At 45.0% G+C, this 26048-nt stretch overlaps 4 protein-coding genes across 4 annotated transcripts; 2 read left to right on the top strand and 2 right to left on the bottom strand.

Moving 5' to 3' along the window:
- Window positions 1–515: 515 nt before the first annotated feature.
- LOC4347746 (ornithine decarboxylase 1B, chloroplastic) lies at window positions 516–2529 on the top strand. The gene is made up of 2 exons (XM_015755390.3): window positions 516–621; window positions 1007–2529. Exon 2 carries the CDS (start codon window positions 1027–1029, stop codon window positions 2269–2271), a length of 1245 nt encoding a protein of 414 aa, XP_015610876.1. The 5' UTR covers window positions 516–621; window positions 1007–1026; the 3' UTR covers window positions 2272–2529.
- Window positions 2530–10622: 8093 nt separating this feature from the next.
- Window positions 10623–12670, top strand: LOC136351726 (uncharacterized). Its single transcript, XM_066303994.1, has 3 exons — window positions 10623–10628; window positions 11177–11967; window positions 12055–12670. The coding sequence occupies exons 1-3, from the start codon at window positions 10623–10625 to the stop codon at window positions 12668–12670; spliced, it is 1413 nt and encodes a 470-aa protein (XP_066160091.1).
- Window positions 12671–13618: 948 nt separating this feature from the next.
- LOC4347745 (phospholipase D delta) lies at window positions 13619–19661 on the bottom strand. The gene is made up of 10 exons (XM_015756659.2): window positions 18504–19661; window positions 17891–18007; window positions 17243–17437; window positions 16822–17097; window positions 16667–16735; window positions 16364–16511; window positions 15921–16069; window positions 15088–15252; window positions 14417–14614; window positions 13619–14202 (listed from the first exon to the last, which is right to left on the bottom strand). Exons 1-10 carry the CDS (start codon window positions 19461–19463, stop codon window positions 13909–13911), a joined length of 2571 nt encoding a protein of 856 aa, XP_015612145.1. The 5' UTR covers window positions 19464–19661; the 3' UTR covers window positions 13619–13908.
- Window positions 19662–24515: 4854 nt separating this feature from the next.
- LOC4347744 (uncharacterized protein At1g76070) lies at window positions 24516–25532 on the bottom strand. The gene has a single exon (XM_015756660.3). It carries the CDS (start codon window positions 25474–25476, stop codon window positions 24712–24714), a length of 765 nt encoding a protein of 254 aa, XP_015612146.1. The 5' UTR covers window positions 25477–25532; the 3' UTR covers window positions 24516–24711.
- Between the last annotated feature and the right edge of the window lie 516 nt (window positions 25533–26048).

Raw genomic sequence — 26048 nt, 5'->3', positions numbered from 1 at the left:
GTGTTACCGTGGATGACGCGGTTCTACCTCCGTTCTAAAATATAGTTATTTCTAGCATAGTACATTGTTCCAAAATAAAGTTATATTTCTCCACCTATCGGATCCTCTCAACCAATCACAAACATTCTCTTTCATCTACTTTATCTTCTCAATCATTCACACATTTTATATTTTTATCTAATCATTCTCACCTATTTTGTTAATACCCGTGTTAATCTTAAAAATACTTACATTTTAGTACGAATGAAGTGATTTTTATATATGGTCTGTTTGCTGCGCGCGCGGGTTACACCAGGTAGCGACCCAGCACAAATAGCATTTCGTGCTTTCGCTGCCCGTATACCATTGACCTAGCTTACTACCGTACCGACCTGCATGCTAGCTACCAACCGCGCCGTTGCAGGCGAGGCCTCCTTCCTTCCTTCCTCCTCCTCCAACGAATACGATCGAGGCCCATTTGACCACCATCCCACGCACCCAACCTACTCCATCTCCATCCCACGCTATATAATGCTCTTGCCTCCTCGCCAACCAAGCCGCACACACCCAAACACACTAGCAACGTGCAAAACCACTCGCATTTCCTCCCGGCAGCTGCCCGCCCGTTGCAATTAACTCTTGGTAAGTCGCCACATAATAATATACTCCCTTCCCATGCCCTAAAATATAAAAGATTTTAGACGGATGAGACATTTTCTAATACAACGAATCTGGACAGACTTACTATCCAGATTCATTGTACTAGTAAGTGTTCCATTCGTCCGAAATCTCTTATATTTTAAGACGGAGGTTGTATATGCACAACGAACTTACCACCTAGCTAATTAATTGTAATTAACTAATCATCATGCGTGTGCATTGTATTTACCGATCGAGCACGCATGAACAGTTATTTATCTAACTAGCTAGCAACATTAACCGTCGCGTACTATGTTCCTTAACTTTTAACTGACATGGTAATTAACTAACTCTCTGTGAAAATTAATGTGCAATGTTTGTTTTACAGTAACCTATCACGTAAGTACCATGGTTGGAGGAAGCCCCATGCAGGCCGTGCTCATGGCCCCCGGCGTCAAGGACAAGAAGGTGCTCGCCTTCAAGCGCGGCAAGGGCAAGGACGCCGACGCCGGCGTCACGGCGCTCATCCGCGACATCGTCGCCGGCGGCGCCCGGAGCGCGTTCCACGTCTTCGACCTCGCCAAGGTCGTCGACCTCCACCGCGGGTGGCGCCGCGCGCTCCCCGACGTGCGCCCCTGCTACGCCGTCAAGTGCAACCCCGACGGCGCCATGCTCGCCGCGCTCGCCGCGCTCGGCGCCGGCTTCGACTGCGCCAGCCGCGCCGAGATCGAGGCAGTGCTCGCGCTCGGCGTCCGCCCCGCCACCATCGTCTACGCCAACCCGTGCAAGCCCGAGGCGCACCTCGAGTACGCCGCCGAGGTCGGCGTCAACCTCACCACCTACGACTCCGAGGAGGAGGTGGCCAAGGTCCGGCGATGCCACCCGCGCTGCGAGCTGCTGCTCCGCATCAAGGCGCCCGACTCCGGCGACGCCAAGGTCGACCTGGGGCTCAAGTACGGCGCCAACCCGGACGAGGTGCTACCGCTCCTCCGCGCCGCGCAGCGCGAGGGCGTCGCCGTCGCCGGCGTCTCCTTCCACGTCGGGAGCGGCGCGTCCCGCGCCGACGTCTACCGCGGCGCCATCGAGGCGGCGCGCGAGGCGTTCGACGCCGCGGCGGCGCTCGGCATGCCGCCGATGCGCGTCCTCGACATCGGCGGCGGCTTCATGGCCGGCCGGACCTTCGACGAGGCGGCGGCGGTCATCAACCGCGCGCTGGAGCGCCACTTCGGCGACCTCCCCTGCGTCGAGGTGATCGGCGAGCCCGGGCGGTACTTCGCCGAGACGGCGTTCACCCTCGCCGCGCGCGTCATCGGGAAGCGCACCCGCGGCGAGCTCCGGGAGTACTGGATCGACGACGGCCTCTACGGCTCCCTCAACTGCATCCTCATGGACCACTACGTGCCGCGCCCGAGGCCGCTCGCCGCCGCCGCCGCCGGCGAGGACACGACGGCGGCGACGACGCACGCCTCGACGGTGTTCGGCCCGACGTGCGACTCCCTCGACACGGTGGTCACCGGCTACCAGCTGCCGGAGATGAGCGTCGGCGACTGGCTCGTGTTCGACGACATGGGCGCCTACACCACCGCGGCTGGCTCCAACTTCAACGGCTTCGCCACGTCAGCGATAAAGATCCACCTGGCATACTCCAGCTAGGCAGCCACGTCGGCAACAATATTCAAATCTGCATATATATATATATATATATATAAACTAAAACACAAGTTCATTTGTTTGTATCAAATTACAACATATTCAAAGGGTTGCAATTAAGCTGTACACAAAACGAACGCATGAACGTTCATGAGTTGTGTTAGTTGTTTCTCTAGGGGTTGATTCAATACATGTACAACTTGATTTTTATGTATCAAATGTGAAATATCAAGTGAATACATACGATTTTTTGTTCCCTAATCGAACATTTAGCCCTGAAGTATTTTAGACACTGGAAAAGAAAAAAAACAGGACATGCAACCTGGTATATATATTTTTTTTACCGTGAAACAATAGGGGATTCTTCTACGATATATTAATTTTCATACAAAGTTTATGTACAAGAAAAATTCATTTACACCTAATGGTTTCATACAAGGGGACATGCAACCTGATGATACTCCTCCCTTCATCGATTTACACCAAACTTGTACTGAAAAAAGAATTGCAATCTGACGGTTTGAGCCGTACAGAATCTGTTAGCCATGGGCCAAATACAGGCCCATTTATTTATTGAAAAGAAGGCCCAGGCAATCTCTCTACTGTCAACCACCTCCGAATATCCTCCGAATCCTGATCAGGTCGACAACAGTAGGGACTGAATTCAGAGATGACAATATGCTGTATTAATTCATACTTTTTGGATGTTTACACACACACACACAAATTCATCATAGAAAGAGCCTCTAAAAAAATCTTGTTTTTTTTTCAGATTGTTCACCTAATTCAGATTCTAATGTACTAGCTCAAAATTTCAGTTAGATATTCAGAATTAACTCGTATGGATCTACCACTGTCTCATTATATATGTGGTGGCATCTGAACAGCACCTCATCGTGGATAGAGATTTCAGAAGAAAACCTCAAATACTCCAGGAGCCGTTTAATGAGTAGAACGAACGCCATTAATTTTTGCCGATTTTAAGTCGGTTAATCTGATTGGATCAACAGCTCAACACTAATAACATTGATCTACCAATACCATTTCTTAATGCCTTTTACGTACAATTAGGTTGTCGATTAGTTGGCACAAATACAGAGCCCTGATCTGTATCACAAACGATCACTTCTAGTAGGCCCACACACCATTTTTGTCTCATCTGCTATATATGTTAATATAGTTACGTCAGTGTTAAAACATGTCTAAATATATAAGCAAGACATTGCGTATGCTGACAGCATCTGTAATTGTACACCATTTTCTGTGGCTAGGAGCTAAGTAGTTTAAGATAAATAAAATTCATGTGTAATTGTACACTTTTTTTTTCCTGTGGCTATGGAATTTCTGCCCTTTTCTTCACGACCTATGCAGATGTTTAGGGAACTGTTTTAATACAATGACATTGCATCATGATTGATTAAGCAAAGAGCAGGTACCTGCATTTTAGCTGTCCATTTAAAATTTAGTTTAGGCTGTAACTGCTCCCGAAGTACACAAGATCTCGATTAAGAAAGCAGCATTTTCCTCTGCATTTGGTCGCATCAAATGAAGATATTCCTGCGGATATCCATAGTTCTCTTCCTTTTATATTTTAGCTCGAATGAGCAGAGTCAGTAATTTATATCCGAGTTGAATGATTGAACTGCATCTTGCACATGTTTGTTGATTGTGAAAGTGCAAAAATTAATATAGCTAGCTTGTTATTCTGCCGTATAAGTATGCTCTGGTCTGTAGTTTAATTCATAGCCATGAATGAAAAATAACTAGTTTTATAAACCATACGATATTTACTTGCATTGCTTAATTATTAATTAATCATGGCTATCGTATCACATTAGGTTAGTAAGGTGTACACATGTGTTTGAATTACATTTGATGTCTGGGTTTGTTGCGTAAGTTCAGAGAAACTTAATTCATTTCTTAATTAATCAATGTCTCTTCTGCACTACATTTGTCTCGGTACTTTTCTTAAGATTACTCTAAAAACTAGTACTACCATCGAATTTACGTCATGTTGTAGCGTGTTATAATTAAGATTAGATAGGGTTTGTTCTTAGTTCACATCTATCATAATACGAAGGTAATGGCACAATTTAAATTAGTTGGCATATAACCGTGATATATACGTGTGAGGGCTTGAGATAAGGAGAAAAGGGAAGATTAAGAAGATACGTAAAATGAGGTGAGTCATTAGCATATGATTAATTAAAAATAGATTCATATGATTTTCTAAAAATAACTTTTGTATATATTTTTTTCAAAAAAAAAACACCCTACAGTTCAGGAAGCTTACGCGTGAGAATGAGATAAATATTATCTTTTTGTCCACTGATCAAACGTAGAGTCACTAATAGCTCCATCGTCTCGCTTATGTTTATGCCTTCAAGCGAAAATTAATTTAAATTTTGAAACCTAGTTTCGAAACCTAGCGAAAATGTTTTATGAATAAATTATTTTTGCATGGTTGCTGATAAGTCGTACAGATAAATATATAGCATAAGCGAAACGATGGGACTATAATTAAACTTGTGATAAATACAGCATAACACCAGTTGAAACTCTTTGGTGATCAGCTTTTGCTCAAACCAGCAACCTAAAGAAAGTATTGCACAAACAACGGAAAACATCGTTACACATGGAATCACCTCATATAGCGGTAGAGTGGGGTGCGTGATTTTAATTTGTTGGACAATTTTTTAACCTAAAACAATGGTCTTTTATGAACGGAAGGAGTACATAATTGTTATGTTTTTTTCTAACAGAATATCCGGTTTGCGCAATAACAACGTGCCTTGTGCCTTAATTACGCATGCACACACCGTAACACTGACTACCGATTAGCTAGTTAGACAAGCTTTCACACATCATTTTCACAAGGCAGCGAATTTCTGGTTCTGATTAGCTAGCTTAGGCAGATACATATTATTATCAAGTCAAAATAGTTGTCACCTGCTAGCAAGGGTCACATCTAGGATGTGAATCGGCGAAATGGAATGGGAATCAAGCCAATGAACACTTTACCTACCCAATCCTTGCACAGAGATTATGGAAAACGACTTGAGAGAGATGACATGTCAACTTGATTAATTGATCTATTAGTTACCAAAATTAATATTGGGCGACATTTGCACACATGTAGTACTATATGATTAGATCTTAGTCTTATGTAGACAACCAATTAATCAATCATATCTAATAAACTAATGTAATAGCTTTGACCTCATCTTTGAATATAAACTGACACTTCAGCATCTGGTCAAAAATAAGAAAATTAACCATCTTGAGTAAACACAACGAATTTGTTCTTAAGAATATCCGTTTTGAACCTTAACTACTCCAGGACTGGGCCAACAAAATATTAATATGCATGAAATGAACTACAATTACTCTACTATTTATAGTTGAACGTGCGTATCAGCCGGAACTAGATACAAGTGTTCCTAGATATGATTATTACAAGTGGCTAGTGATTAGTTAAATTGTTGAACCTTTGGCCATACATTATTTTTTTTAGAGGACCATACATTAATTAGTATAATCATCTATAAGCCAGGGAGAATATGGTTTCACTGTATTCCCTTACCAATGGAACTTAGACTAAAAAACGTCCGAAAACATTTCCTAATTAACCTCAATTTCCAAATACCCTAACTTACTCCCTCATGGCAAACTAGCTCAATGTTGATTTTTTTTTTTAATTCAAGGATCCGTTTAATGGTTTCTCTTTAAAAATCAGTACATTACGAACGCAGATGCTCACAACTCACGCATATTCGTCCATATGAGCACACACGACTAGACTAGAATATCCTAATTAAGATTGATGAAGTCATTACGAACGCCTCGTTATCGACGGACACGTATACATCAACTACCACCGAAAAATAATTAGCCATAAATATAACAATCTATATTACGTACATAAGATCAACAAATGGCACTACAGTATTAATTAAGACTGTATTGTTCAATAAAATCTAAAAAGAAAAGGAAATGATTATAGTACCTTCTTAATGGAAGGAGATGGATTCACAACAGTAATGGTAAGCTGAACGGTTGGGACATGCGGTTCATTGAATGTGGACATTTAGTTCCATGATCCCGGCCAGGTTCGTTTGACTTATTGGAGAATACTGTATATTCTTTTGGTGGTAGTTTGATAGTGTATAATGGGGGATTACCTAATCCTAACGCATGTCCACGGTATGGATGTATGCAACTGTGTAGCCTGCTTAATTTCTTTTCAGAACATACAGTATTTGCATGGTTTCATTTAAGACCTTATTCCGCTAATCCTCATGATAAATTGATTGTAGAGGATTTATTCTATACCTATTGTAATGTAGAATTATTTCCCCTCAATCTCCTCCAATTATCTTCAATCCTCTCCAAAGCGAACAATGGCTTAGGACTTTGCAACACACTTGCGCACGGTGTAAAGTTATGTGGAAACATTTTGTTAGGGCATTGAGATCGATGAGGTGATTAGCAGTTGTATGGAAGGATTGTAAGGGCTTGTTCACTTTGATGCCAAAAAAAAACCTTACCAAATTTTGGCATTGTCAAAATTTTAGCATAGTTACCTGCGCACGGTGTAAAGTTATGTGGAAACATTTTGTTAGGGCATTGAGATCGATGAGGTGATTAGCAATTGTATGGAAGGATTGTAAGGGCATGTTCATTTTGATGCCAAAAAAAACCTTACCAAATTTTGGTAACTATATAAGAAAGCCTGCCAAAATTTTGGCAAGTTACCAAAATTTAGCAGCAAACTAAATGTAGCCACTTTTTTGGTAACTTTACTAAAATTTGGTAAGGTTGAAAATAGCATCAAAGTGAACAGGCCCTAAATTTCAAATGTGGATTTGTGTGGAAGATAACCTTTGGGCTTTGGCCCTAACAGTCAGTATTACATCCATGGGCTTAGAAAGGCCTACACGTGCACTACCTGTCCAAAACGGAGGCCCAGCGAGATTAGTTTTCTTTTTTTCGTTTTCATACTAACTTCAGTTTATCTGTTCTTTGGAAAATTAAAGTGCCAATTTGACATGAACTCCTGTTAATTAATAACAGCAGACACATGAATTAGTGAGACTGCACGTCGTGAAAAGCTCCATTCGATCGACCGCAGCACTCGATCGAGTATATATGATTAATATCTGACCAAACACAGTTGACTAATGCAAAAACAAGAAGTCAGTCAGTTAATTGATTACCCGAGAAGAAACTGCAGTTTGCACTAATTAATTTGGTCTTATCTCACACACAAGACAGTTTCTTCGTACGCGTAGACCGAGCAATCACAGGTTGCACTACTGGGAAAACGATTTTCCTAAGATGAGGTGCTTATATTTTTTTTAGACGGACAAAAAAATTTCCACCATCGATCTGCCTGCAAAATGGGGGAGAGGGTTGAGATGACCGTCCACCTGCGAATATCAATCTTTTCGGGCGAATGATATAAAGCGCCCTATGGAAAGATACATCTTCCCAGCTGGACACCTTAAGCCAGGGATAATATAGTTGCACTGTATTCCCTTACCAATGGAACTTAAACTAAAAACTGTCCGAATGCATTTCCTAATTAACCTATATAACTTACTCCCTTCTGGCAGCTTCAATGTTGAATTTTTTTTTAATTCAAGGAGCCGAGCAATTTTAATGTTTTTTTTTAAAAAAAAGCATTACAAACGCAGTTGTTCACAATGCGCGCACGTTCATTACTATGAACACACACAACTAGGTCGGAATATTTTAAGATTGACGAAGTTACTACGCGAGTCTCGTTGTCGACGGATACGTCAACTACCACGAAAAACATAATTAGCTGTAAATGATACAATTCATGTTAAGTCTAAGAGTTGAACCCATATGGGTTGGTTCTACCACAAAGAACTTAACCAGTTTAGTTACGCTCACTTCATAATTTTAATGTTTTTCAAAACTCGAGGAGGGAAGCAATTAATTTTCAAGCTATCTTTTTTTCCCAAGAATTCGTAGTGTGTACGGTTTGATTAATTGAGAGTGCGCATGCAATTTCTGTCCCATTGAACACACAAGATGCTTGCTTAATTCTTCCAACACAAATAGACAAATAATTTTGAAAGTTTGATCACTTACCCAAAGAATAATAAAGTTTGATTGACTTGCTCGTGATCGATCAACAGGCAGACAAATTGCTTTAATTTGTTGTATGCACACCTGGCATTTTAGTTGGTTGGATGGATCATATCGATGTTCATCTAACGCAGTGTTCAGCCAGGTACAGCAGGATAATCAAGGAAAATCAAAGGATCGCGTGAGAATCTTGGGTTTGAATCTGTGCTGCAAGAAAACTAAGTGAAAACGCAGGAACATCTGAAGAATCAAACTTTAATTTACTTGGCATTGGAATATATATAGTCCTGGCCGTAATGAACATCAAACTTTATTAATTGGTAGGTAGTAATAGTAGGTAAGTAGGGACGAAAAGCAAAGGAAGGATCTGATGGAAAATAAGTTTCTTCCGTGAGACTGGCGACCGGCCGAGTAGAAGAAGAAGAAGGTGTCAATTCATCGGCTAATTAAGCTGGTTTCAATTTTCATTTTCCCTACCTGCCGACAGATCAGTTGATCCAGGCCCGTGATTAACAAGGCCCGGTGAGCATCTGACCGCGCGACGAGAGTTGGGCCTCTTCCGGCTGCCTGGTGTTTTCAATGGCTGATGGGCCTAGCCCATATGATGAGTAGACTTCTACAAGACTAATAATTTATCCGTGCTAATGCATAGTATTTCCTACGTTTCATATTGTAAGTCATTTAATTTTTTTTTAATCGGCCGGATGGTAACATGGTGTATCAGACTATCAGCACATAAAATGCTCGTTTCTAAAAGGATACTCCCTCCGTTTCGAAATGTTTGACACCGTTGACTATTTAGTACATGTTTGACCGTTCGTCTTATTTAAAAACTTTTGTGAAATATGTAAAATTATATGCCTACATGAAAATATATTTAACAATGAATCAAATGATAGGAAAAGAATTAATAATTATTTAAATTTTTGAATAAGACGAACGGTCAAATATGTGCTAAAAAGTCAACGGCGTCAAACATTTCGAAACGGATGGAGTATATTGAAATTGAAGGCTCTGAGCATTTTTCACTTGCACAAACTTATGTTTACTTTACATGATTGTACAAGTTTTTCATAATGCACTGTCATTATGCGCCGGACCTCGCAACCTTTTTAACTTGGAAGTACAGTATTGAGATAATGCAAAATGGTAAATTAAGCGTATGGGTACGTATTGTGTACAGTACAGTTTGTGAGCTTGACGAGGAGCACACGCATGGCGCTACGTGACGTGGCGCTGCTTGAGCGTGGACACGTCCGAGCCCAAGGGGCTATGGGATTGGGAGCTAATGACTTGACCATGTACAACAGCACAAGCTCTGTTGCGAAATGAAGATTTGAAGGAGAAAAAAAAATCAATTTTATTGTTTTTTTCTCCTTACGGAGCGGAGTACGAATTTAGATTTCAAATTGCTTTTCATCATTATAGATTTTGGTGTGTCAATGCGTACTACTCCCTCCGTTTCTAAATATTTGATGCCGTTGACTTTTTTAAATATGTTTGACCGTTCGTCTTATTCAAAAATATTTTAAGTAATTATTAATTTTTTTCCCTATCATTTGATTCATCGTTAAATATATTTTTATGTATACATATAGTTTTACATATTTTATAAAAAATTTTAAATAATACGAACGGTTAAATATGTACTTAAAAAGTCAACGGTATCAAAAATATATATATATATTTAGAAACGGAGGGAGTAATAGTTTATTTGAGGAAACGAGTTTAATTGGGCAGGTGCCTCTCCGTCAGGGATCGTGTTCTGCTTGCTGGGCCGGTCGTGCAGTGGAGGCAAGGGTGGTCGGCCCATCTAGTGAGGAAGGTGGTGTCACTAGCATGGAATAAGTTCACTTGTCTTCCCTCAACTTTATATCGAGTTTGTTTCACACCCCTTAACTCTAATACCAGAAATCTTCACTCCTAAACTATATAAAATCGCGCAATTTAGGTCCATAGCAACATGGATACCTAGTTTCGCTGAAATGATGTCCTATTAATAAGCAAAATAAAAATAAAAAGGGGCAATTGCGCATTTAACCCTCTTTTAAAAGTTAATTACCAATTTGACCCTATTTTATCACGTTTATTTGACCCTTCTTTTTAAAATTAAAGATATGGTATAACCCTATTCTGTTAACGTCTTCTAACGATGTTAACTAAAGCACAAACTATTTCTTTTGTCCTTACTAATTTGACCCTATTATATATGGGACCCTATAATATGTGGGTCCGACATGCAAGTGAAGTGAAAAAAAAATATGTTGCCCATGTGTCAGCTCCATCATCTTAGAGAGAGGGAGGGAGCCGGCGAGAGGGGGGAGAGGAGGTCGGCGAGCCTGGGAGGCACGGGCTTTGCTTATTTGGGCTGTCGCCACTTCTAGGTAGGCCTGGGCGTTCGCTCAGGTGGGCCGGCATAACAGGCTAGGCAAGCTCCGCCACGGCTTGCCGGGGGCCATTTTTTTTCATTTTAATTTTTTTAATATTTACATAAATATTATACCGTTGAAAATATTTAAAAAATAGAAGTAGAGAGCGGCAAGGCGACGTGCCACACGGGCCATATGTGTATTTTGCGCTGAGGTGTGAAATGTAATTTTCGCCGCATGCAAAATTCGCATGCCCGCTCAGCGGCCTCCCGCGCGTACTCACACACGTAACCTTGTCGTCCTCGGGGAGGGTTGCAGGGTCTATATTTGTAAATATTTTCACCGGTATAATATTTCTATAAATATTAAAACAAAAAATTTAAAAATGAAAAAAATTCTTGCCGGGGCACCACCCCTCGAAGAGGGCGTGGAGAGATGGCGGTCGTCACGGTCGCCGGCTCGACCTGCTCCGCCTCATCCTCCGCCGCCTCGACACCCGCTCCGCGCTCGCCACCGCCGCGCTCTCCAAGCGCTGGCCGCACCTCTCCCGCCACCTCCCCGCGCTCGACTTCCGGGTCACCGACGTCATCCCGGAGCCGGACCGCTACCACTGGTACCTCCGCCGCCGCCGCACCGCGGGAGATCGCCGCCGGCCGGTCAGGGTCTCCACGCTGAACAAGCTCGACGTCATCATCGGCAGGTACGAGCGCCATGGCATGCGCTCCTTGGCTAACTCTGTGAACAACTTCTTGGACGCGGACGACGACGACGGCGGCAATGGCGAGGCTCACCGGAGGTACCAGCGGGTGAGCCTGGAGGTGTTCCCCACCCACAACTCCGGCCACATGAACCGCCTCATCGCCACGGCCATCGCCGACTGGAGCGTGCAAGACCTCGAGGTCACCATTCTCGACACGACTAGCAACCATGGCAGCATGGGCTACAGCTTCCCCCACCATTGCTTCGACGACGACGCCATGTTCCCGGCGGCGACGGGCTGCAGCCTCAAGACTCTCAAGCTAACCAACTGTGCGCCGCTCGCCGTCGCCGGCGGCGGAGGCGACTTGCAGCACCCGCCGCGCGTGTTCGGCTCGCTGACCGTGCTCGTGCTGCAAGGCATGCCCATGTCGACGCGCTACGAGGGCGTCGTCCGCGCGTGCCCGCGGCTGGAGGTGCTGCACCTCCGGTCATGCAGCTTCCGCGAGAGGAGCCTGTCCATAGACGCGCCCGGCTCTCCGGTGACGGAGCTGCTCATCGACGGCTGAGACGTCGGGGTGGTCTACCTCCGCTCGCTCCCGAGGCTGGAGAGGCTGGCCTGCGTCGGCGGCGAGCCCGTCGAGTTCAGCTTCGGCGCCGTGCCGCGCCTCGCCCGCCTCAGCCTGAGCTTCCACGCCGACGTCAACGCCACGACATGGCTGCTGCACACCTTCGCCGGAATGACGCGAAACGAGTACCCTCTCTTCAACTTCCTCAACCGCCTGCCGGACCTGGACACCCTCGTGCTCCGGTTCACCGGCCCGGAGAGGTGGGTGGCGCCGGCGATGCTCCACGACGACGCGCCGCTGCGCAGGCTGAGGCGGCTGCTCGTCGCCGACATGCCGCCGTCGTGGGACCTCACGTGGACGCGCTACCTGCTGGAGGCGGCGGCCGCCCTCGAGACGCTGCACATCCACGTCGATGTCGCCGCCGGGACGGCGGCGTCGCCGGGTCGGCGCGTCGCCTGGCCGACGGCGGCGGAGTTCAAGCACCGCGCGCTGAGAGAGCTGGTGATCGTCGGCTACAGGCCAAGCGAGTGGCAGCACGAGGAGTTTGTGAGCTTGATGATGAGCACGTGCGTGGCGCTGCGTGACGTGGCGCTGCTCGAGCATGGACACGTCCGAGCCAAGGGACACTGGGATTGGGAGCTGATGACTTGAGCACTCCCACAAATGTGCTGATCTGTTGGATGAAACATCTTTCATCTTTTGGTGTTGTGCTCTTTCCCAGTGGAATGGAAGGAATAATTAAAAAGTACACTGCCCGTCTTTAATGTTGGAGCGATGTGTCATTTAGGTCTATAATTTTAAAAAAAAGATATTAGAGTCCGTGATCTTGTTTAAATAACTCATTGAGGTCCAGAAGACCTCTGACCGGGTTGACTGGCTTACGTGGCCATCTAGGGTGGCAGCATATTTGTATTTTAGCAACGGTGGAGGGCGGAGGGCGTCGAGCTATGGCGGCTGAGCTCTATACCTGAGGCCATGGTGGCGGAGGTTGGATTGGCGACGACTCGGGGTGTAGTGGCGGGCAGCCCGGTACAGCAGCAGCTAAGCTTGGGGATGACACGAGCGAGCTCGCCGGAGGTCACCCTCGTGTTGCTACTTCGCGTCGTCCACGCGCATATAGTCGGGAGATGACGAGGGGATGACAAGCGGTGGCAAACAACACGGAGCAGGAAGCAGCAGCACATCGAGAGCCAGGAAACGACGAGCGGCGGCAGCTTGCAGCTGTAGGGATCTGGCCGCAACTGGGATGGGATACGCCGGTGTGTGCACCGCCGCTTGACGCGGTGACGTAGACATATAAGGGCTCACATGCCATAGACAGTGAGTGACAAATAATTAATTGTTACATATTAGAAGTGGCAAAAAGTTAAATGTCCCACAATGGAAGGAAAGATACATCGTTTTTCACACGCACACTTTCCCAACTACTATATACTGTGTATTTTCTTCAAAAAGATTACACATAAAAGTAGCTTTAAAAATCATATATTAATTTAAAATTTAAAATAATTAATAATCAAGCTCATCTCATTTTATGTATCTCTCTTTTCCTTCTCTCGAACACACCACTGAATGTATGACTGTAACAGCAGCTAATCATGAATTAAAACAGTTGTGCGTGTATGATTGCAATGGAAATGAGACAACACTGTAGTCTATCGTACTGTCGTGTGTTTCATTTACAACGGCTGAAAAATTTCTCACATAGCCACAAACTTTACAGACACCATTAGCAGCTTGAGCTCTCCCTATACCCCCTCTCTGGATGATTATACAGACATGATACAAATTCCTCTCCGATACCATCTTCAAGCAATCACAAAGTTTAAAATATGAACAAAAAAGGGCTTCAATTCTGGAAAACATGTCAATATTTTGCTTGAACCGTGTTACATTGTTAGCGTATCAGGGAGTGAAGTTGGAGCTCCAAGAATCTTGCCACCAACGTCAGGAAAGCATTCGTGTTCTGGCAATGGACCAACCTTACCGTCAGCCTCTACCTTGACTGGGTATTTGAGGAGGTGCCCTTGTAACGTTATAAGTTGTTCTGCGGTGAACCTTCTCCAGTTCTCTTCTGCTATTTCATTGACATAATTTACACACTCCAAACTTGATGGATCCTTGAAGAGGTCATCAACCATCCCAAGATGCTCTGCCCAGAGGGAAGTTCTATACCCGTATACCTGCAAACGATTTGTATGCAGTTCTTTAGGAGGCAGATCTACGACAATAGCTTTGAGTGAGCCTTTGCTGTTGATATAGCTTAAATAAGTTACAGAGAGGCTCAGCAATAACAGAAGTTGGAGAAAGTTAGGATACACAGAATTTATCGATGAGTTCTATAGCATGGTATTAAGTGCAAAGAGGCGGCCATCTTGAGAAGTAAGCCACATATACCTGACCGCGAGGATGACCCCCCTTTGTAGACCATGTGTGGTGAGGCTGGTATGCGCCCATGGCAATTTCAGTATCTCTGGAACCAGCCAAAGATCTTTGGTTGATGTTTGCTGACCCCAGAATAACATATTCATCATCTACAATCATCCCCTTTGCATGAACATAGATCATAAAACGCCGGTATTTTCTAGCCAAGGCCTGTGAATGTAAAGAACAGGGAAATGGAAAATAAGTATGTGTATACATAGTGACTTCTCAAAAGGAAAAAAAAATGGATCTATCCTCGTGACAAGTAGATTATGAGAGAGCAAAAGTAGAGTGAAGTGACAAAAACTCAGTATCATATTGTCAACTAACGGAAAGAAATATCTTGGAATGTGTAAATATATATGACTGGGACAAAAAAAATTACAGCACAAGTTCAGATCATCAAAAGAGCCAGCCAATATGACAGTATAAAAGCAACCTTCCTAACCAATGGATGAGCATTTTTCAAGCAAGTTAAACGAAACCAAGGTTCTTTTTACATGTAAAGAGTAAGAATAAATCTTACTACCCACGCTATGAGTTCGGACGATGAAAAGATACCAACCAGCGAGAAGGTACTGATATTAGCAATGTAATTGAGATAATGTTATCTTAAAAAAGATGATGAAGATTGAAAAAATTACCGCTGCACTTTTATCGTTAGATTCAGGGCTGCCATTTGATGATGATGATTCTTCTCGATTGCCCAGACAATAGAAGTTCAAGTAATCTTGAGGGTGTGCATTCTTAATATTCATGGCCTTGAGCTCTTGTGCAATTATACGATACATCATCTCCATTGTCTGTGCCTGGGAGAGAGCAAAAAAATCATGGGTATGAATGCTCTGCTGCAAAAATCCAATTTCGACCCCCACCAGAATTTTGTTTCCAAAAAAGGCAAAAGGACTTCTCTATAACACCTTGGCGGAATTAACTATTTGGATTTTTATATATGAGAAAAGAATAACTGAACTCAAATTTGAACCAAGGACTCAAAACTGAGTTGTGAAGGCACAGCTCCTCAAAAGGTGGAAGGGCTTGCCTCAAAAGAAGTGAATAAGTATATAGCCGTATAAAAAGGCTAGAAAACAATAACATTAGAAAATATGCCAAGGGGAGTGCAGATAGCAAGAATATTCCTAGTGTTTGGAAACCTGAGACTGAAGTTGCAAGGCAGAAATCATAAAAAGAGAACAGAATTAACGGTTTTCATTAGCTGCTGGATTATGGGCTTCTTGACAGCTATTGGACTCAATTCCACACAGCCAAATTGCAAGCCCTTGACAAGTGGTCCTTATTCCTCAACATGAATGCACAAGTGTGTCCCCTACCCTAGGATTAGCGACTTAGCACACGTGAGGAGAATCCAACCGTAGCCATGTTGGTGCAAAGTGAAATAGCCAGTGAAAGTAGCTATGGCTTATCTGAAAGTAGTTCTGTGAAATTACATACTGTTAAAAATAATAAATAAACTTACCTGAAAGAAAAGAATTTCTTGTACAGAAGCTGCTGTAGGGACTCCTTCAGGCCACATCGGTATGACTACATAAACTGCAAACCGTTCACCAGCCCTAATCTTGCTTGCAATTTTGAGGGCCAATTCAATAGGTACCAGATTGTCAGCACCTGCAAAACACTAAGAGGTCAGTTCCATTTTTATGTAAATCATTAAACACTAATGCTGTAGATCACACAGCAGCACCATCAACAACAACAGGATGGGAAAATAAAAACTCGGCCAACCTAAAAGTGTAACATAAAAAAATGTTTTCCATTCATCTGTTATGACCTTTGTTTTTAGAAGGATATGGAGGAATAGTTGGCCTTATTTATCAGCGGAAGATCGTGTGGGCAACTTGGAGTGTTAAATTACAACTAGCAAGGATTACAGGCAGGATCTAAAAGGCGAAAGCAGCACACCTGAATTAACATAGGACGGCCAAGCATATGATGACCCAAGGAAATATTGATTTTCAATATAAATGAAATGCTGGGCGGATCTGATTGCCCGGACATAAGCAGTGTGGATGCTCTTATCAATTATCAGGTCCTTCCGGCAAATAAGATTCTGCAGAAGTACATGAAACAGTTAAAACATTTACCAGATCACATTTTGGAATGGTGTAAGATGAGAAAGTAAGAATAAAAAAATATAGGACCACTAACGTCATCAAAACTGTAGATTTGTTTAACATTTCAGATTAGGAGATGTATCGGACTAACCTGCTTTGAAGCTTCTTTGCAATCACTAGGAAACCCTTTAAGCGAACCAGAGTCTATTGACCGGAATACCTGAGAAAAATAACATATTTGTATCGCTGCCAAAATTTTCAGAAGTATTTTAGCACAAGCAGAAATTAAAAGAGGAGTGGTAATACCTGAACATGCCAATTTTCAGGATCTTCTTCTTTTGAAACCCGCAAACTAATATCATCATTTGGAATAGTAGGCGAAGGGCTAAGTATCCATGAGATACGTTCCAACTTTATCAGGGCATCATCTTTCCAATGAGACACTTTTCTAAATCGTTCACGCCATTTCGTTGCCTTTCTCCAGCGTTGCTCAAAATTTTTCAAGACATCATACGCAGCTGGACCATCAATCCTACAGTGAAGGTCATGCCATGGTTGTCTAGGCCCCCCCTTTGCACCTGACTGCATCAAGAGAGTATAAAGTATTGAAATGATGACAGTCAGGAAATATTGCACCACGAACCCAGGAGCCTATGTCCTGACTCCATGTTGGTATGGCATGGAGAAGTTATGTAGAACTTATTACTAGCAAAACATAAGTACTCACCGGAAATGTAGGGTTATGATAATCATTATCGAATACTGTGTCAAGATCCTTAAAAAGCCTATGTTCGGGTGTATCATAACGCCCATCACAAAGATCCAGGCCACCGATAAAAGCAGTAATCTTCCGCTTGTTTCCCCAAGCTTGTGTATCAACCAGCACGCATTTTTGATGATGGGTAAACAAAGTCCCAACAACCTGCAAGCTACAAAATTCAAGATCATCAAAATGAGGGAATAAAATTCAATAAATTAAGTTACAGAAGTCCCAACAACCTGCAAACTTTTCTACAAACTTAGGATAATAAAAAATAGAGAATAAAATACATACTAAATTTCAGTGTAAACGTTCACAATATAATAAATAGTGGGCTTATTCAAAACAATAGATGATAGACATATCCTGATTTTGTTTAAACAAGGCTGTCCATCAACTTGGTTGCATCATGTTATATCCAAATGACACCAACCCATAATGAGTTTCTATAGAACATGGAGCTCCTCAAGAAGGGGCAGCACACATAAGCTCGAGAAGGGGCAGCACACATGAGCAAACAATAAACTTCCTTAAGGTTTATGGTGATAACCATTATCTGGAACGTATAAAAGTGCTAACAGTTATCAGCTATATACTATCCAGCCTGGCACTTGCCTGTTGTTTGAAAATGCTCAGCTTACTGCTGGCATACCGAGGTGAAAGAACACAAATGACTGAGGAATGCTTGAAGAATTTTCTAGTTTCTTCATCATGTGTCGCCATCACTCCACCCTGCAAAAGAACAAAAAGGAGGAACTTTTCTCTTAACCAAAAGTAACAGTACGCATGAATTATGATGGGGATGATAAACTGTGCAGCCTGTTCAGTACCTCAGAAAGGAAAACGACAAAGATATGAATTTGCATAAAAATGCATGGTCCCAGTTTATATCCAATCAAAACAGAGGAAAGTCATGCAGACCAAATATTCGGTTACCAGAAAAACCTTTCAAGTCTAGAACATTCAGAATGACACCCTTACTATTTTGTTACTAGGAACACTGAAATTATTAATGACTGAAACCCAACGACCACTGAATAACTAAATTCGTACTATTTATGGAGCGATACCGATGAATTACACGCAATTACATCAACATTAAATGCCTATGAAGCATCCCGACGTCCCCCCCGCCACCGCCCCCCCCCCCCCCCAAAAAAAAAAAAAACTAAGCATGAGTAGTTAAATTAAGCACAAAAACAAAACTAGATTGTGTGCAATTCCTCACCGTTTTGATGAACAACTTGTCGTGCGACGTCTTGTCGTCCCACACGAGCAGGCACACCCTCACGCCCTCCTGCGACTTGAACTTGAGCAGCTCCCCGAGATTGAGGTCGCCGCCTTCCGGCAGCGGCCTCGACGGCGACGGCTCCCGGACGAGGCGCACCTTGTCGTACACCGACCAGCCGACGATGTATATCATGTGGTGCGCCTCGAGGATGGCGTGGCAGATGTCCTCCCAGCACGCGTTGTGGTCGAACACCTTGCCCCCCTCGTCGAGCTCGATCTCCGGCAGGTCCCCTTCCCTGTAGTGGGCGTCCTGGTACAGCGTGACGCGGCCGCCGTGGCGGAGCGGGAAGTAGGAGTCCTTGATCCCCTGGTGGTCGGGGTCGCCGGGGATGCCGCGGCGGTAGAGCGGGTTGTCGGCCGCGGGGTTGAAGCGGAGGCGGAGGCGGAGCGCCGTGTCGGGCTTGTACGGCCTGCCGTTGTTGCCGATGATGGGGAACCAGTCCTCCACCTCCTGGCACGAGGCGACCCTGTCGGCGGGGATGGTGACGGTGCCGATGAGCTGCGCGCCGAACGTGTCGTTGTCCTTGACGTGGAACTCGAGCGCGGCGGCGTAGTGGGCGAGGGGCACGGCGAAGCGCTCGTCCCAGACGGGGTCCTGGTCGTTGGGGATGACGCGGGTGCGCGCCACCACGGCGCCGGCGACGGAGAGCGTGACGTAGGGGTCGCTGGTGATGATCTTCCGGCGGTGGTGGCCGCGGGCGTGGCGCGGCTGCCTGGCGGTGGCGCAGGAGGTGGGCGGCTTGCAGGCGGCGAAGCACCGCCGTACGTGCTCGGAGAACATGTCCATGTTTGGGAGCAGGCGCGCCTCGACCACCCACAGGTCGAGGTCCCCGTGGAGCAGCACGGGCTTCGCCGGAGGCGGAGACTCGCCGCCGCCGCCGCCGGCCGACGACTCCATCGGCGGCGACGAGGCCTCCCTCCCTCCCTCGGCACGCACACGCACACAGCAGCGGGACCCACCACCCACCGAATCCGGGAGACCACCGTCTCACCTCTTTATACCCCCCGCTCTCTGCGGCGCGGATTCCGGCGGCGAAACGCGCGGTGGGAGAGGGAGATCTCGGGCGGACGGCCGCGCTGGATTACGCCCAAAAATAGTCTCTCTCTCTCGCCGCGCCGCTATATCTAATTCTGCGAGGGGTTAATCGTAAAAGAGATCGCGAAGCGGTGAGCGTGATGGTGGTGGGACGTAACGGTCGCCTGTATGGCTCCCGGCCACTCGGTCGCTGGCACGCGGGGCCCAGCACGACCACGCGGCTGAGCTGGGGGCGCGACGCGATCCGATCGGAAAACGCATGAACAGATCGGTCGTCGTGGTGGCCGGTGGCGTGGCGTGGCGCGCGGCGGGGGTCAAACGAGGCGGGAGGCGGCTTGCGGCGAGGTGAGGGTGAGGTGGCTTGCGACGGGAGAGGTGTCCGTTTCCGCACCAAAGCCAACTTCTCTCCTGCGATTCTGCGTGCGTGCGGGAGCGCAGTTGGCGCCGTGTTTAGTTTCAAATTTATTCTTTAAATTTCTAATTTTTTCATCACATAAAAACTTTTATACACACAAACTTCTAACTTTTCCATCACATCGTTCCAATTTTAATCAAACTTTTAATTGTGATGTGATCTAAACACAGCCTGAGAGGGGAAAAAAGGGGAAAAGGTGGGTGACGTCGTCTTCCTCCAACCGCCAACGGCGAGCTGCAACTGGAGAGGAGAGGAGAGGTGGGTAGGTTTAACGTGCGGCGCCAGATTTGTCCGGGCGGTTTCGACGGTTTCATTGCCCCCGGCTCGGCCGGCCGGAGAAATTACTTCTACTTCTACATGAAACTGCTGCTATAGGTAACACATATTGGATTCTTGATCTGGAATTAGCAAGTGGGCTTCCTTTTTGTGCAAGCGGACCAAAGTGATGCTCAGTCACGAGCTGATGGTGGTGGTACTTCTCTCTCTCTCTCTCTGGTTGGGGTCACCTGAAAGCGATGCTGAACCTAACCATCATAAAATGTCTCGCCTTGGGACGAATGCTGCTAATGGTGTGTTTAGTTCTCTGGACGTAAGGTTTTTAAAATATATGGATACACATTTAAAGTATTAAACGTAGACTAATAATAAAATAAATTGCATATTCCACCTGTAAACTGCGAGACGAATTTATTAAGCCTAATTAATTTATCATTAGCAAATGTTTACTGTAGCATCACATTGTCAAATCATGGCGAAATTAGGCTCAAAAGATTCGTCTCACAATTTACATGCAAACTGTGAAATTGATTTTTTCTTATATTTAATGTCCCATGCATATATGTGTCCAAATATTTAATACGACGTTTTTGACCAAAAATTTTTAATCTAAACAAGGCCTAACACAGTACTCGCAGCAAATGAAGCATGTCCTGTCCTACACGCTAGTACAAGCCCGGACACCCTGTCAGGATCGAAGCTGAACCGAACCGCCCCAGAGATCACATGAGCACGTACTCCACTACTTGAAGCAGCCGTACTATACCTCCAGCTAATGCGATTCCGTCAACATGTAGGAACGTACTAATCATCGCCAAAATTACTAAACGCTTGGACGGCAGCGAGACACGATCCGCTCTCGCGGCCACCAATTCAGCGAGGACGACGATCTCTCGCACACAGCTTTGCATTGCATTGCTGTAATGCTGTGCCATCGTGCGATTACCAGCGTCGTTAGGCTCACGACTTCATTCCATTAATTGATTACATATTCTGATGTGGCCCGTCACTAAGCATATAATTATTGGGTTCTTTGTTCTCCCTTTCGCTTCACGCCGCTGCTTCCTGCTCAAGTGCTCATGTCGATCTCCCCTTACACATTAGACAGATTAATCAAGAATTTAAGATGCAACTTTCATTGCTACTCGAACGGTTTCCTGCCCACAAAAACTTTAGCTTAGCTGTGTCATATCATATGTGTGTGAATCAAGAATGGATAATAGATTGCTCACGCACGTCAGAGTTTCGGTTTCCTTTGACTGACAATATCAGCTTAGTACCTGTGTTGATTAACAGCTTGAGCAGGAGAATTTCGCTACTACTCCTCCTATAAAGTCCTATCTCGATCTCTTGCCCCTCTGTACAACAGGACAAACCATGTGGAGGCCGTGAAGAACGGGGAGGTTCCATGTGTCACACCGTCATGCACCAGAGGAGGTTCCGGATCAGCTTTACTTTAATTAGTTGTAGCATCTATCCCGATTTCTTTAATGATCTGATTCAATGTTGGTAGGTTAAGATCTGATTCCAGAGATATACCACTTCAGCTTTATTCAGTCACAGGCCTGCTAGTACTCCCTCTGTTTCAAAATAAGTGCAGCTATAATTTTCCGCGTCCAACTTTAACTGTTCATCTTATTTAAATTTTATTTTTAAAAAAATTAAAAACATAAGTCACGAGTAAAGTACTATTCATGTTTTATCATCTCATAACAACAAAAATACTAATTATAAAAAATTTTTAAATAAGACGGACGATCAAAATTGAACGCGAAAATTTATGGCTGCACTTATTTTGGGATGGAAGTAGTATTTTACAGAGCGAGAGCTCGCTGCAGACGCCGGCGTCTGGTGATTATTTTACATAATCAAGATAGCAGCTGGACATTTTCGTTTCATCAACTTGGGTAGCATGCACTAGTGGCAACAGAATGGATTTACATCGAGACAGCACGAGTGTGCAGATAGATCCAGATTAGCACGACAGACACGAGCTGAATCAGCTGAACGATACACTGGGTGTGGGTTTCGGTGACTGAAGAATTTGTCATTAGTGGTCTTCCAGAAAGTGCAGAGGAAGAGCCGTGAGCACCGTGTCTTTCTGAAAAAATAGTGTCGTTCAAGGAGTGGTACGTATGGACGTACTCCCTCGTTAAAATAAATTAAAAAACTAGTATATTATGTTTCCTAGTTCAATAAATCTAGGTATACTCTCACAAAAACACCAATCTAATATTAGACAGGATGTTTCATAGTCTATATTGGAAAAAAAAAGGAAAACAAAGTTGATTCACTACTAAGTTGGACTAGGAAACATCTCATCCAATACTAAATTGGTTATTTTTGGGACTGAGCGAGTACCTACACCTCCGTAAACATGTTGAATTGTTGAGCACCGAATTACTACCATCAACTGGTCCTATTCGATTAATATCAATACATGCATATTTGTGTCTGAAAAAGCTCAAACTCTGTACCGCAACGTTTATTTAATGTTCATGTCAGATAAAAAGAGGTCAACTGTCCACAGTTGGAAGCCCTAAATTTCGCATTGACAGAGGTCAATTTTTTAAGATAATCGAAAGAATTTAATTAATAAGTAAATCAAATTACACCTGCTCTATGCTTTCATCAGGATGCAAACAACAAAAAAGAGGGGAACTTTTATAAAAAAAACAAAAAAGAGGGGAAAAACCCTCAAGACAGATAAGAACAAATCACATTGTCTTGCTTGCAACATCTCAGTCACCGAACAGACTCTATATGAACATAATATGAAGCCAGAACTAAAATTAGAAGTGTTTGAGTTTCAAAAAATGGAAAAAAAAACTCATTATCGATGTCGCCGTCACAGTCGCTTTTCGGGCCCACCACCAGTCCAAAAGTTGCACCCCTATCCGCAACATAGGCCTTCGCTTTCCGCTCGCTAGTTCCGATGTTCTAGATGGGCTTCGGCCCGCGGTTTCCCCGCTTTCTTTTCCGAACATCACTGGCCCACGTTTGTATCTTTCCCCATTTCCGCGTGATATTTGATTCGATTTTTTTATTGTTCATTTTTTTTCTTGTGTGTGTGACACGCAAGCAACGGGTTAAATGTGCTGACAAATTAAGACAAGGACAATTCAACCCTTCCCTTTTTGTCTTCATGTCTTGGCACGAGACATCGATCTGCATGCCTCCAAAAGTCATACTCCCTCCGTTTAAATTATTTGTTGTTTTTAAGTCCAACATATCTATTTTATATCATAATTTTTGTAAAAAAAAGTTGTTTAGATTAGCAATATGTGAATTATAAATTATGAAAGTATTTTCCATAGTGAATCAACAAATATAAATCTTATGATATTAAGTTATGATCTTATAGAAATTGATAGTCAGATATTAAAAATGTTTTAATTTAAGATAACCTAGGATGACAGTTAATTTGAAATGGAGAGGGTACGCAATGACCTAGGACAACAACAGGTAATTTGAAATGGAGACGGTACGCAAAATGACATCAGCAATTTAATTACAGACATGGAGATGAATTGTATGAAACGAACAAGTGCTAGCTGATGATGCTGTCGCGCATAAAAAGATGACGAAAAACTTGGTGTAATCATGCATATTAGTACTAGCTTGCTTCTTTGGAACGCTAAAAAGATATATAGCCGCATATTCAGGTCCATGAATCACGTACCGCATTCGCGAAGCTCGGAGAAATTCGGCGTCTACTCCGATAATTCGATCCGAATTTTTTCAGACCACTTGATGAGCAATTCACTCTTGTACGGAGCTTTTTAAAATTAAGTCCTGCACCACTTAATTAACCATTGAAAAATCATCATTCGGACATTTATTAATGGTTGGCTTGGCTCTTGTCAGCACTGGCTGGCTTGTGCTGACCGAACTTATTTTTCACAAGTCGTAACTGCACGCTCGATGGAGGCCGGATTTTCAGAGAAAATGTGCGGAGAAATTAAGCAGAACATTAATTAGAAAAGTTGAACTCGTGACAATTCCAGGCACTAATAAGTCAAAATCCTGTAGCTTCCGTTTTCGGACTCAATCCAACAATTATGAATTCTGAGTTGTCAAGCATATTCCAAGACTCATCTTACACGAAATCCATTCATATACTTATCAAAACAACAAGTTGTTTTCATCTAACAACCTTTTTTTAATTATTTTGTTCTCTTTCGTTGTATCTTCTTTTCTAAACAAAAGCATCACATCTAAAATTTAAGGAGAAGAAAAAACAACTATCGATGTACTTTTGATCAGTTTCGTGTGAAGTATATGACTGTACAAATTACTCCAAGAACAAAAAAAAATCAAAAAATTACATTGGAATGGGAATACGCTCGCATTTGGGCCTAGAAATGGACGAACAGATCGATGAACACGCATGCAAAAGCTCATGCACGCTGACGTCATCTATGGAAGTCGAAGCGGAGTGGGAGGAGCCATGGGTCGCCGGCTCCAGAGGTTCACCTCCTTCCTCGGCTCCGACGCCACCAGGCCGCCGCCGAGCACGAGCGGCGCCGAGTGCGCGACGAGCACGTCGTCGTCGTCGTCACTCGCCATCCTCTCCGCCTCCCTCCAGTCGAAGTCCTCGAACGCCGCGCGGCCGCTGGTGAACCGCTTCATCTGCCCGAGCCCCGCCGGTGCCGGCGCCGCAGCCACGGCGGCGCCGGCGCGCCCGGCCGTCCTCCCCTTGAAGAAGCCGCCGTCCCTCGACGACGACGATGACGCCTTCCGCGACCTGCTGCGGCGGAAGAGCATCCTCCTGACGAGCGAGCTCTTCTGCCTACGCGCGGCGGCGGCGTCGGCCGGCGGCCGGGGCGGGAGCGGGCACGCGCCGTTCTTGCAGCTCGCCTTGACCTTCTTGGCGTTGGCCTTCTTGATCTGGCCGATGCAGGAGACCTTGGGCGACGACGGCTCGGGCGTCCGGTACCCGGAGCGGTGCTCCCGGCGGCTGCCGCCGCCGCCGCCGCGCGCCTCCGGCGGGACGATGGAGACGATGGGCCCCGAGAAGGCGTTGCGGTGGTTGAACGACGACCTGCCGTGCGGCGGCGGCGGCGCGGAGGCCGTGGTGGTGGTCGCCGTGAAGGATGCCGCCGTGCTCTTGAGGAAGGAGACGATGGCGCCGCCGCTGAAGCTCCTGGACCTCGCGTGCCTGTGCTTCTTCTCCATTGGCATGATGTGTGCGTGCGTACGGATTGTGTCTTTGGTTCTCTTGTCGTGTGCAGATCGATGTAGCTTTAGGCGGCTTTAGTTTGGGTTATATACCACAGGCAGAGGGGCATGAGATGATTATGTTTAGGGTTGGTGAATGAATGCGATTATACGAGTAGATTGTGATGGGATGGCTAGCTGCCGCGACTAATAATAACAACTCGCGTGCGTTGTCGTGTGTTCGCGTGTGCGTGCGTGGTCAAAGCGAGGAGCGGGTATTGAATTCACGGCGAAACACAGCTATCAATCAACCAACCAGCGCGCGCGCGGGCGCGAGGCAGGCGGTGACAGCGAGCAGTGGTGTGGTGGGGGGTTGGGCGTGCGTTGGGTTTTTCCTGGGCGGGACGCGGTCTCTGCACCGGTCGATCCGACGCGGCGTACGTTCGGTTGAACGGGCCGTTTGCTTGCGTTTGGAAATGAAACGCGAGACCTGGTTGCTGCATGCGCGACGAGACTTTGGACTGGTTAGCCGCAGCGGCCGCGCACCGCGGCTGTGGATTGGATGCGACCTGCGGCCACGGTTGGTGCGCGCGCAA

The sequence above is a fragment of the Oryza sativa genome, chromosome 9 (genome assembly GCF_034140825.1).
Source record: "Oryza sativa Japonica Group chromosome 9, ASM3414082v1".
Taxonomy (NCBI): domain Eukaryota; kingdom Viridiplantae; phylum Streptophyta; class Magnoliopsida; order Poales; family Poaceae; genus Oryza; species Oryza sativa.
The sequence above is the reverse complement of the archived record's forward strand: the minus strand, read 5'-3'. Positions and strand labels throughout refer to the sequence as shown.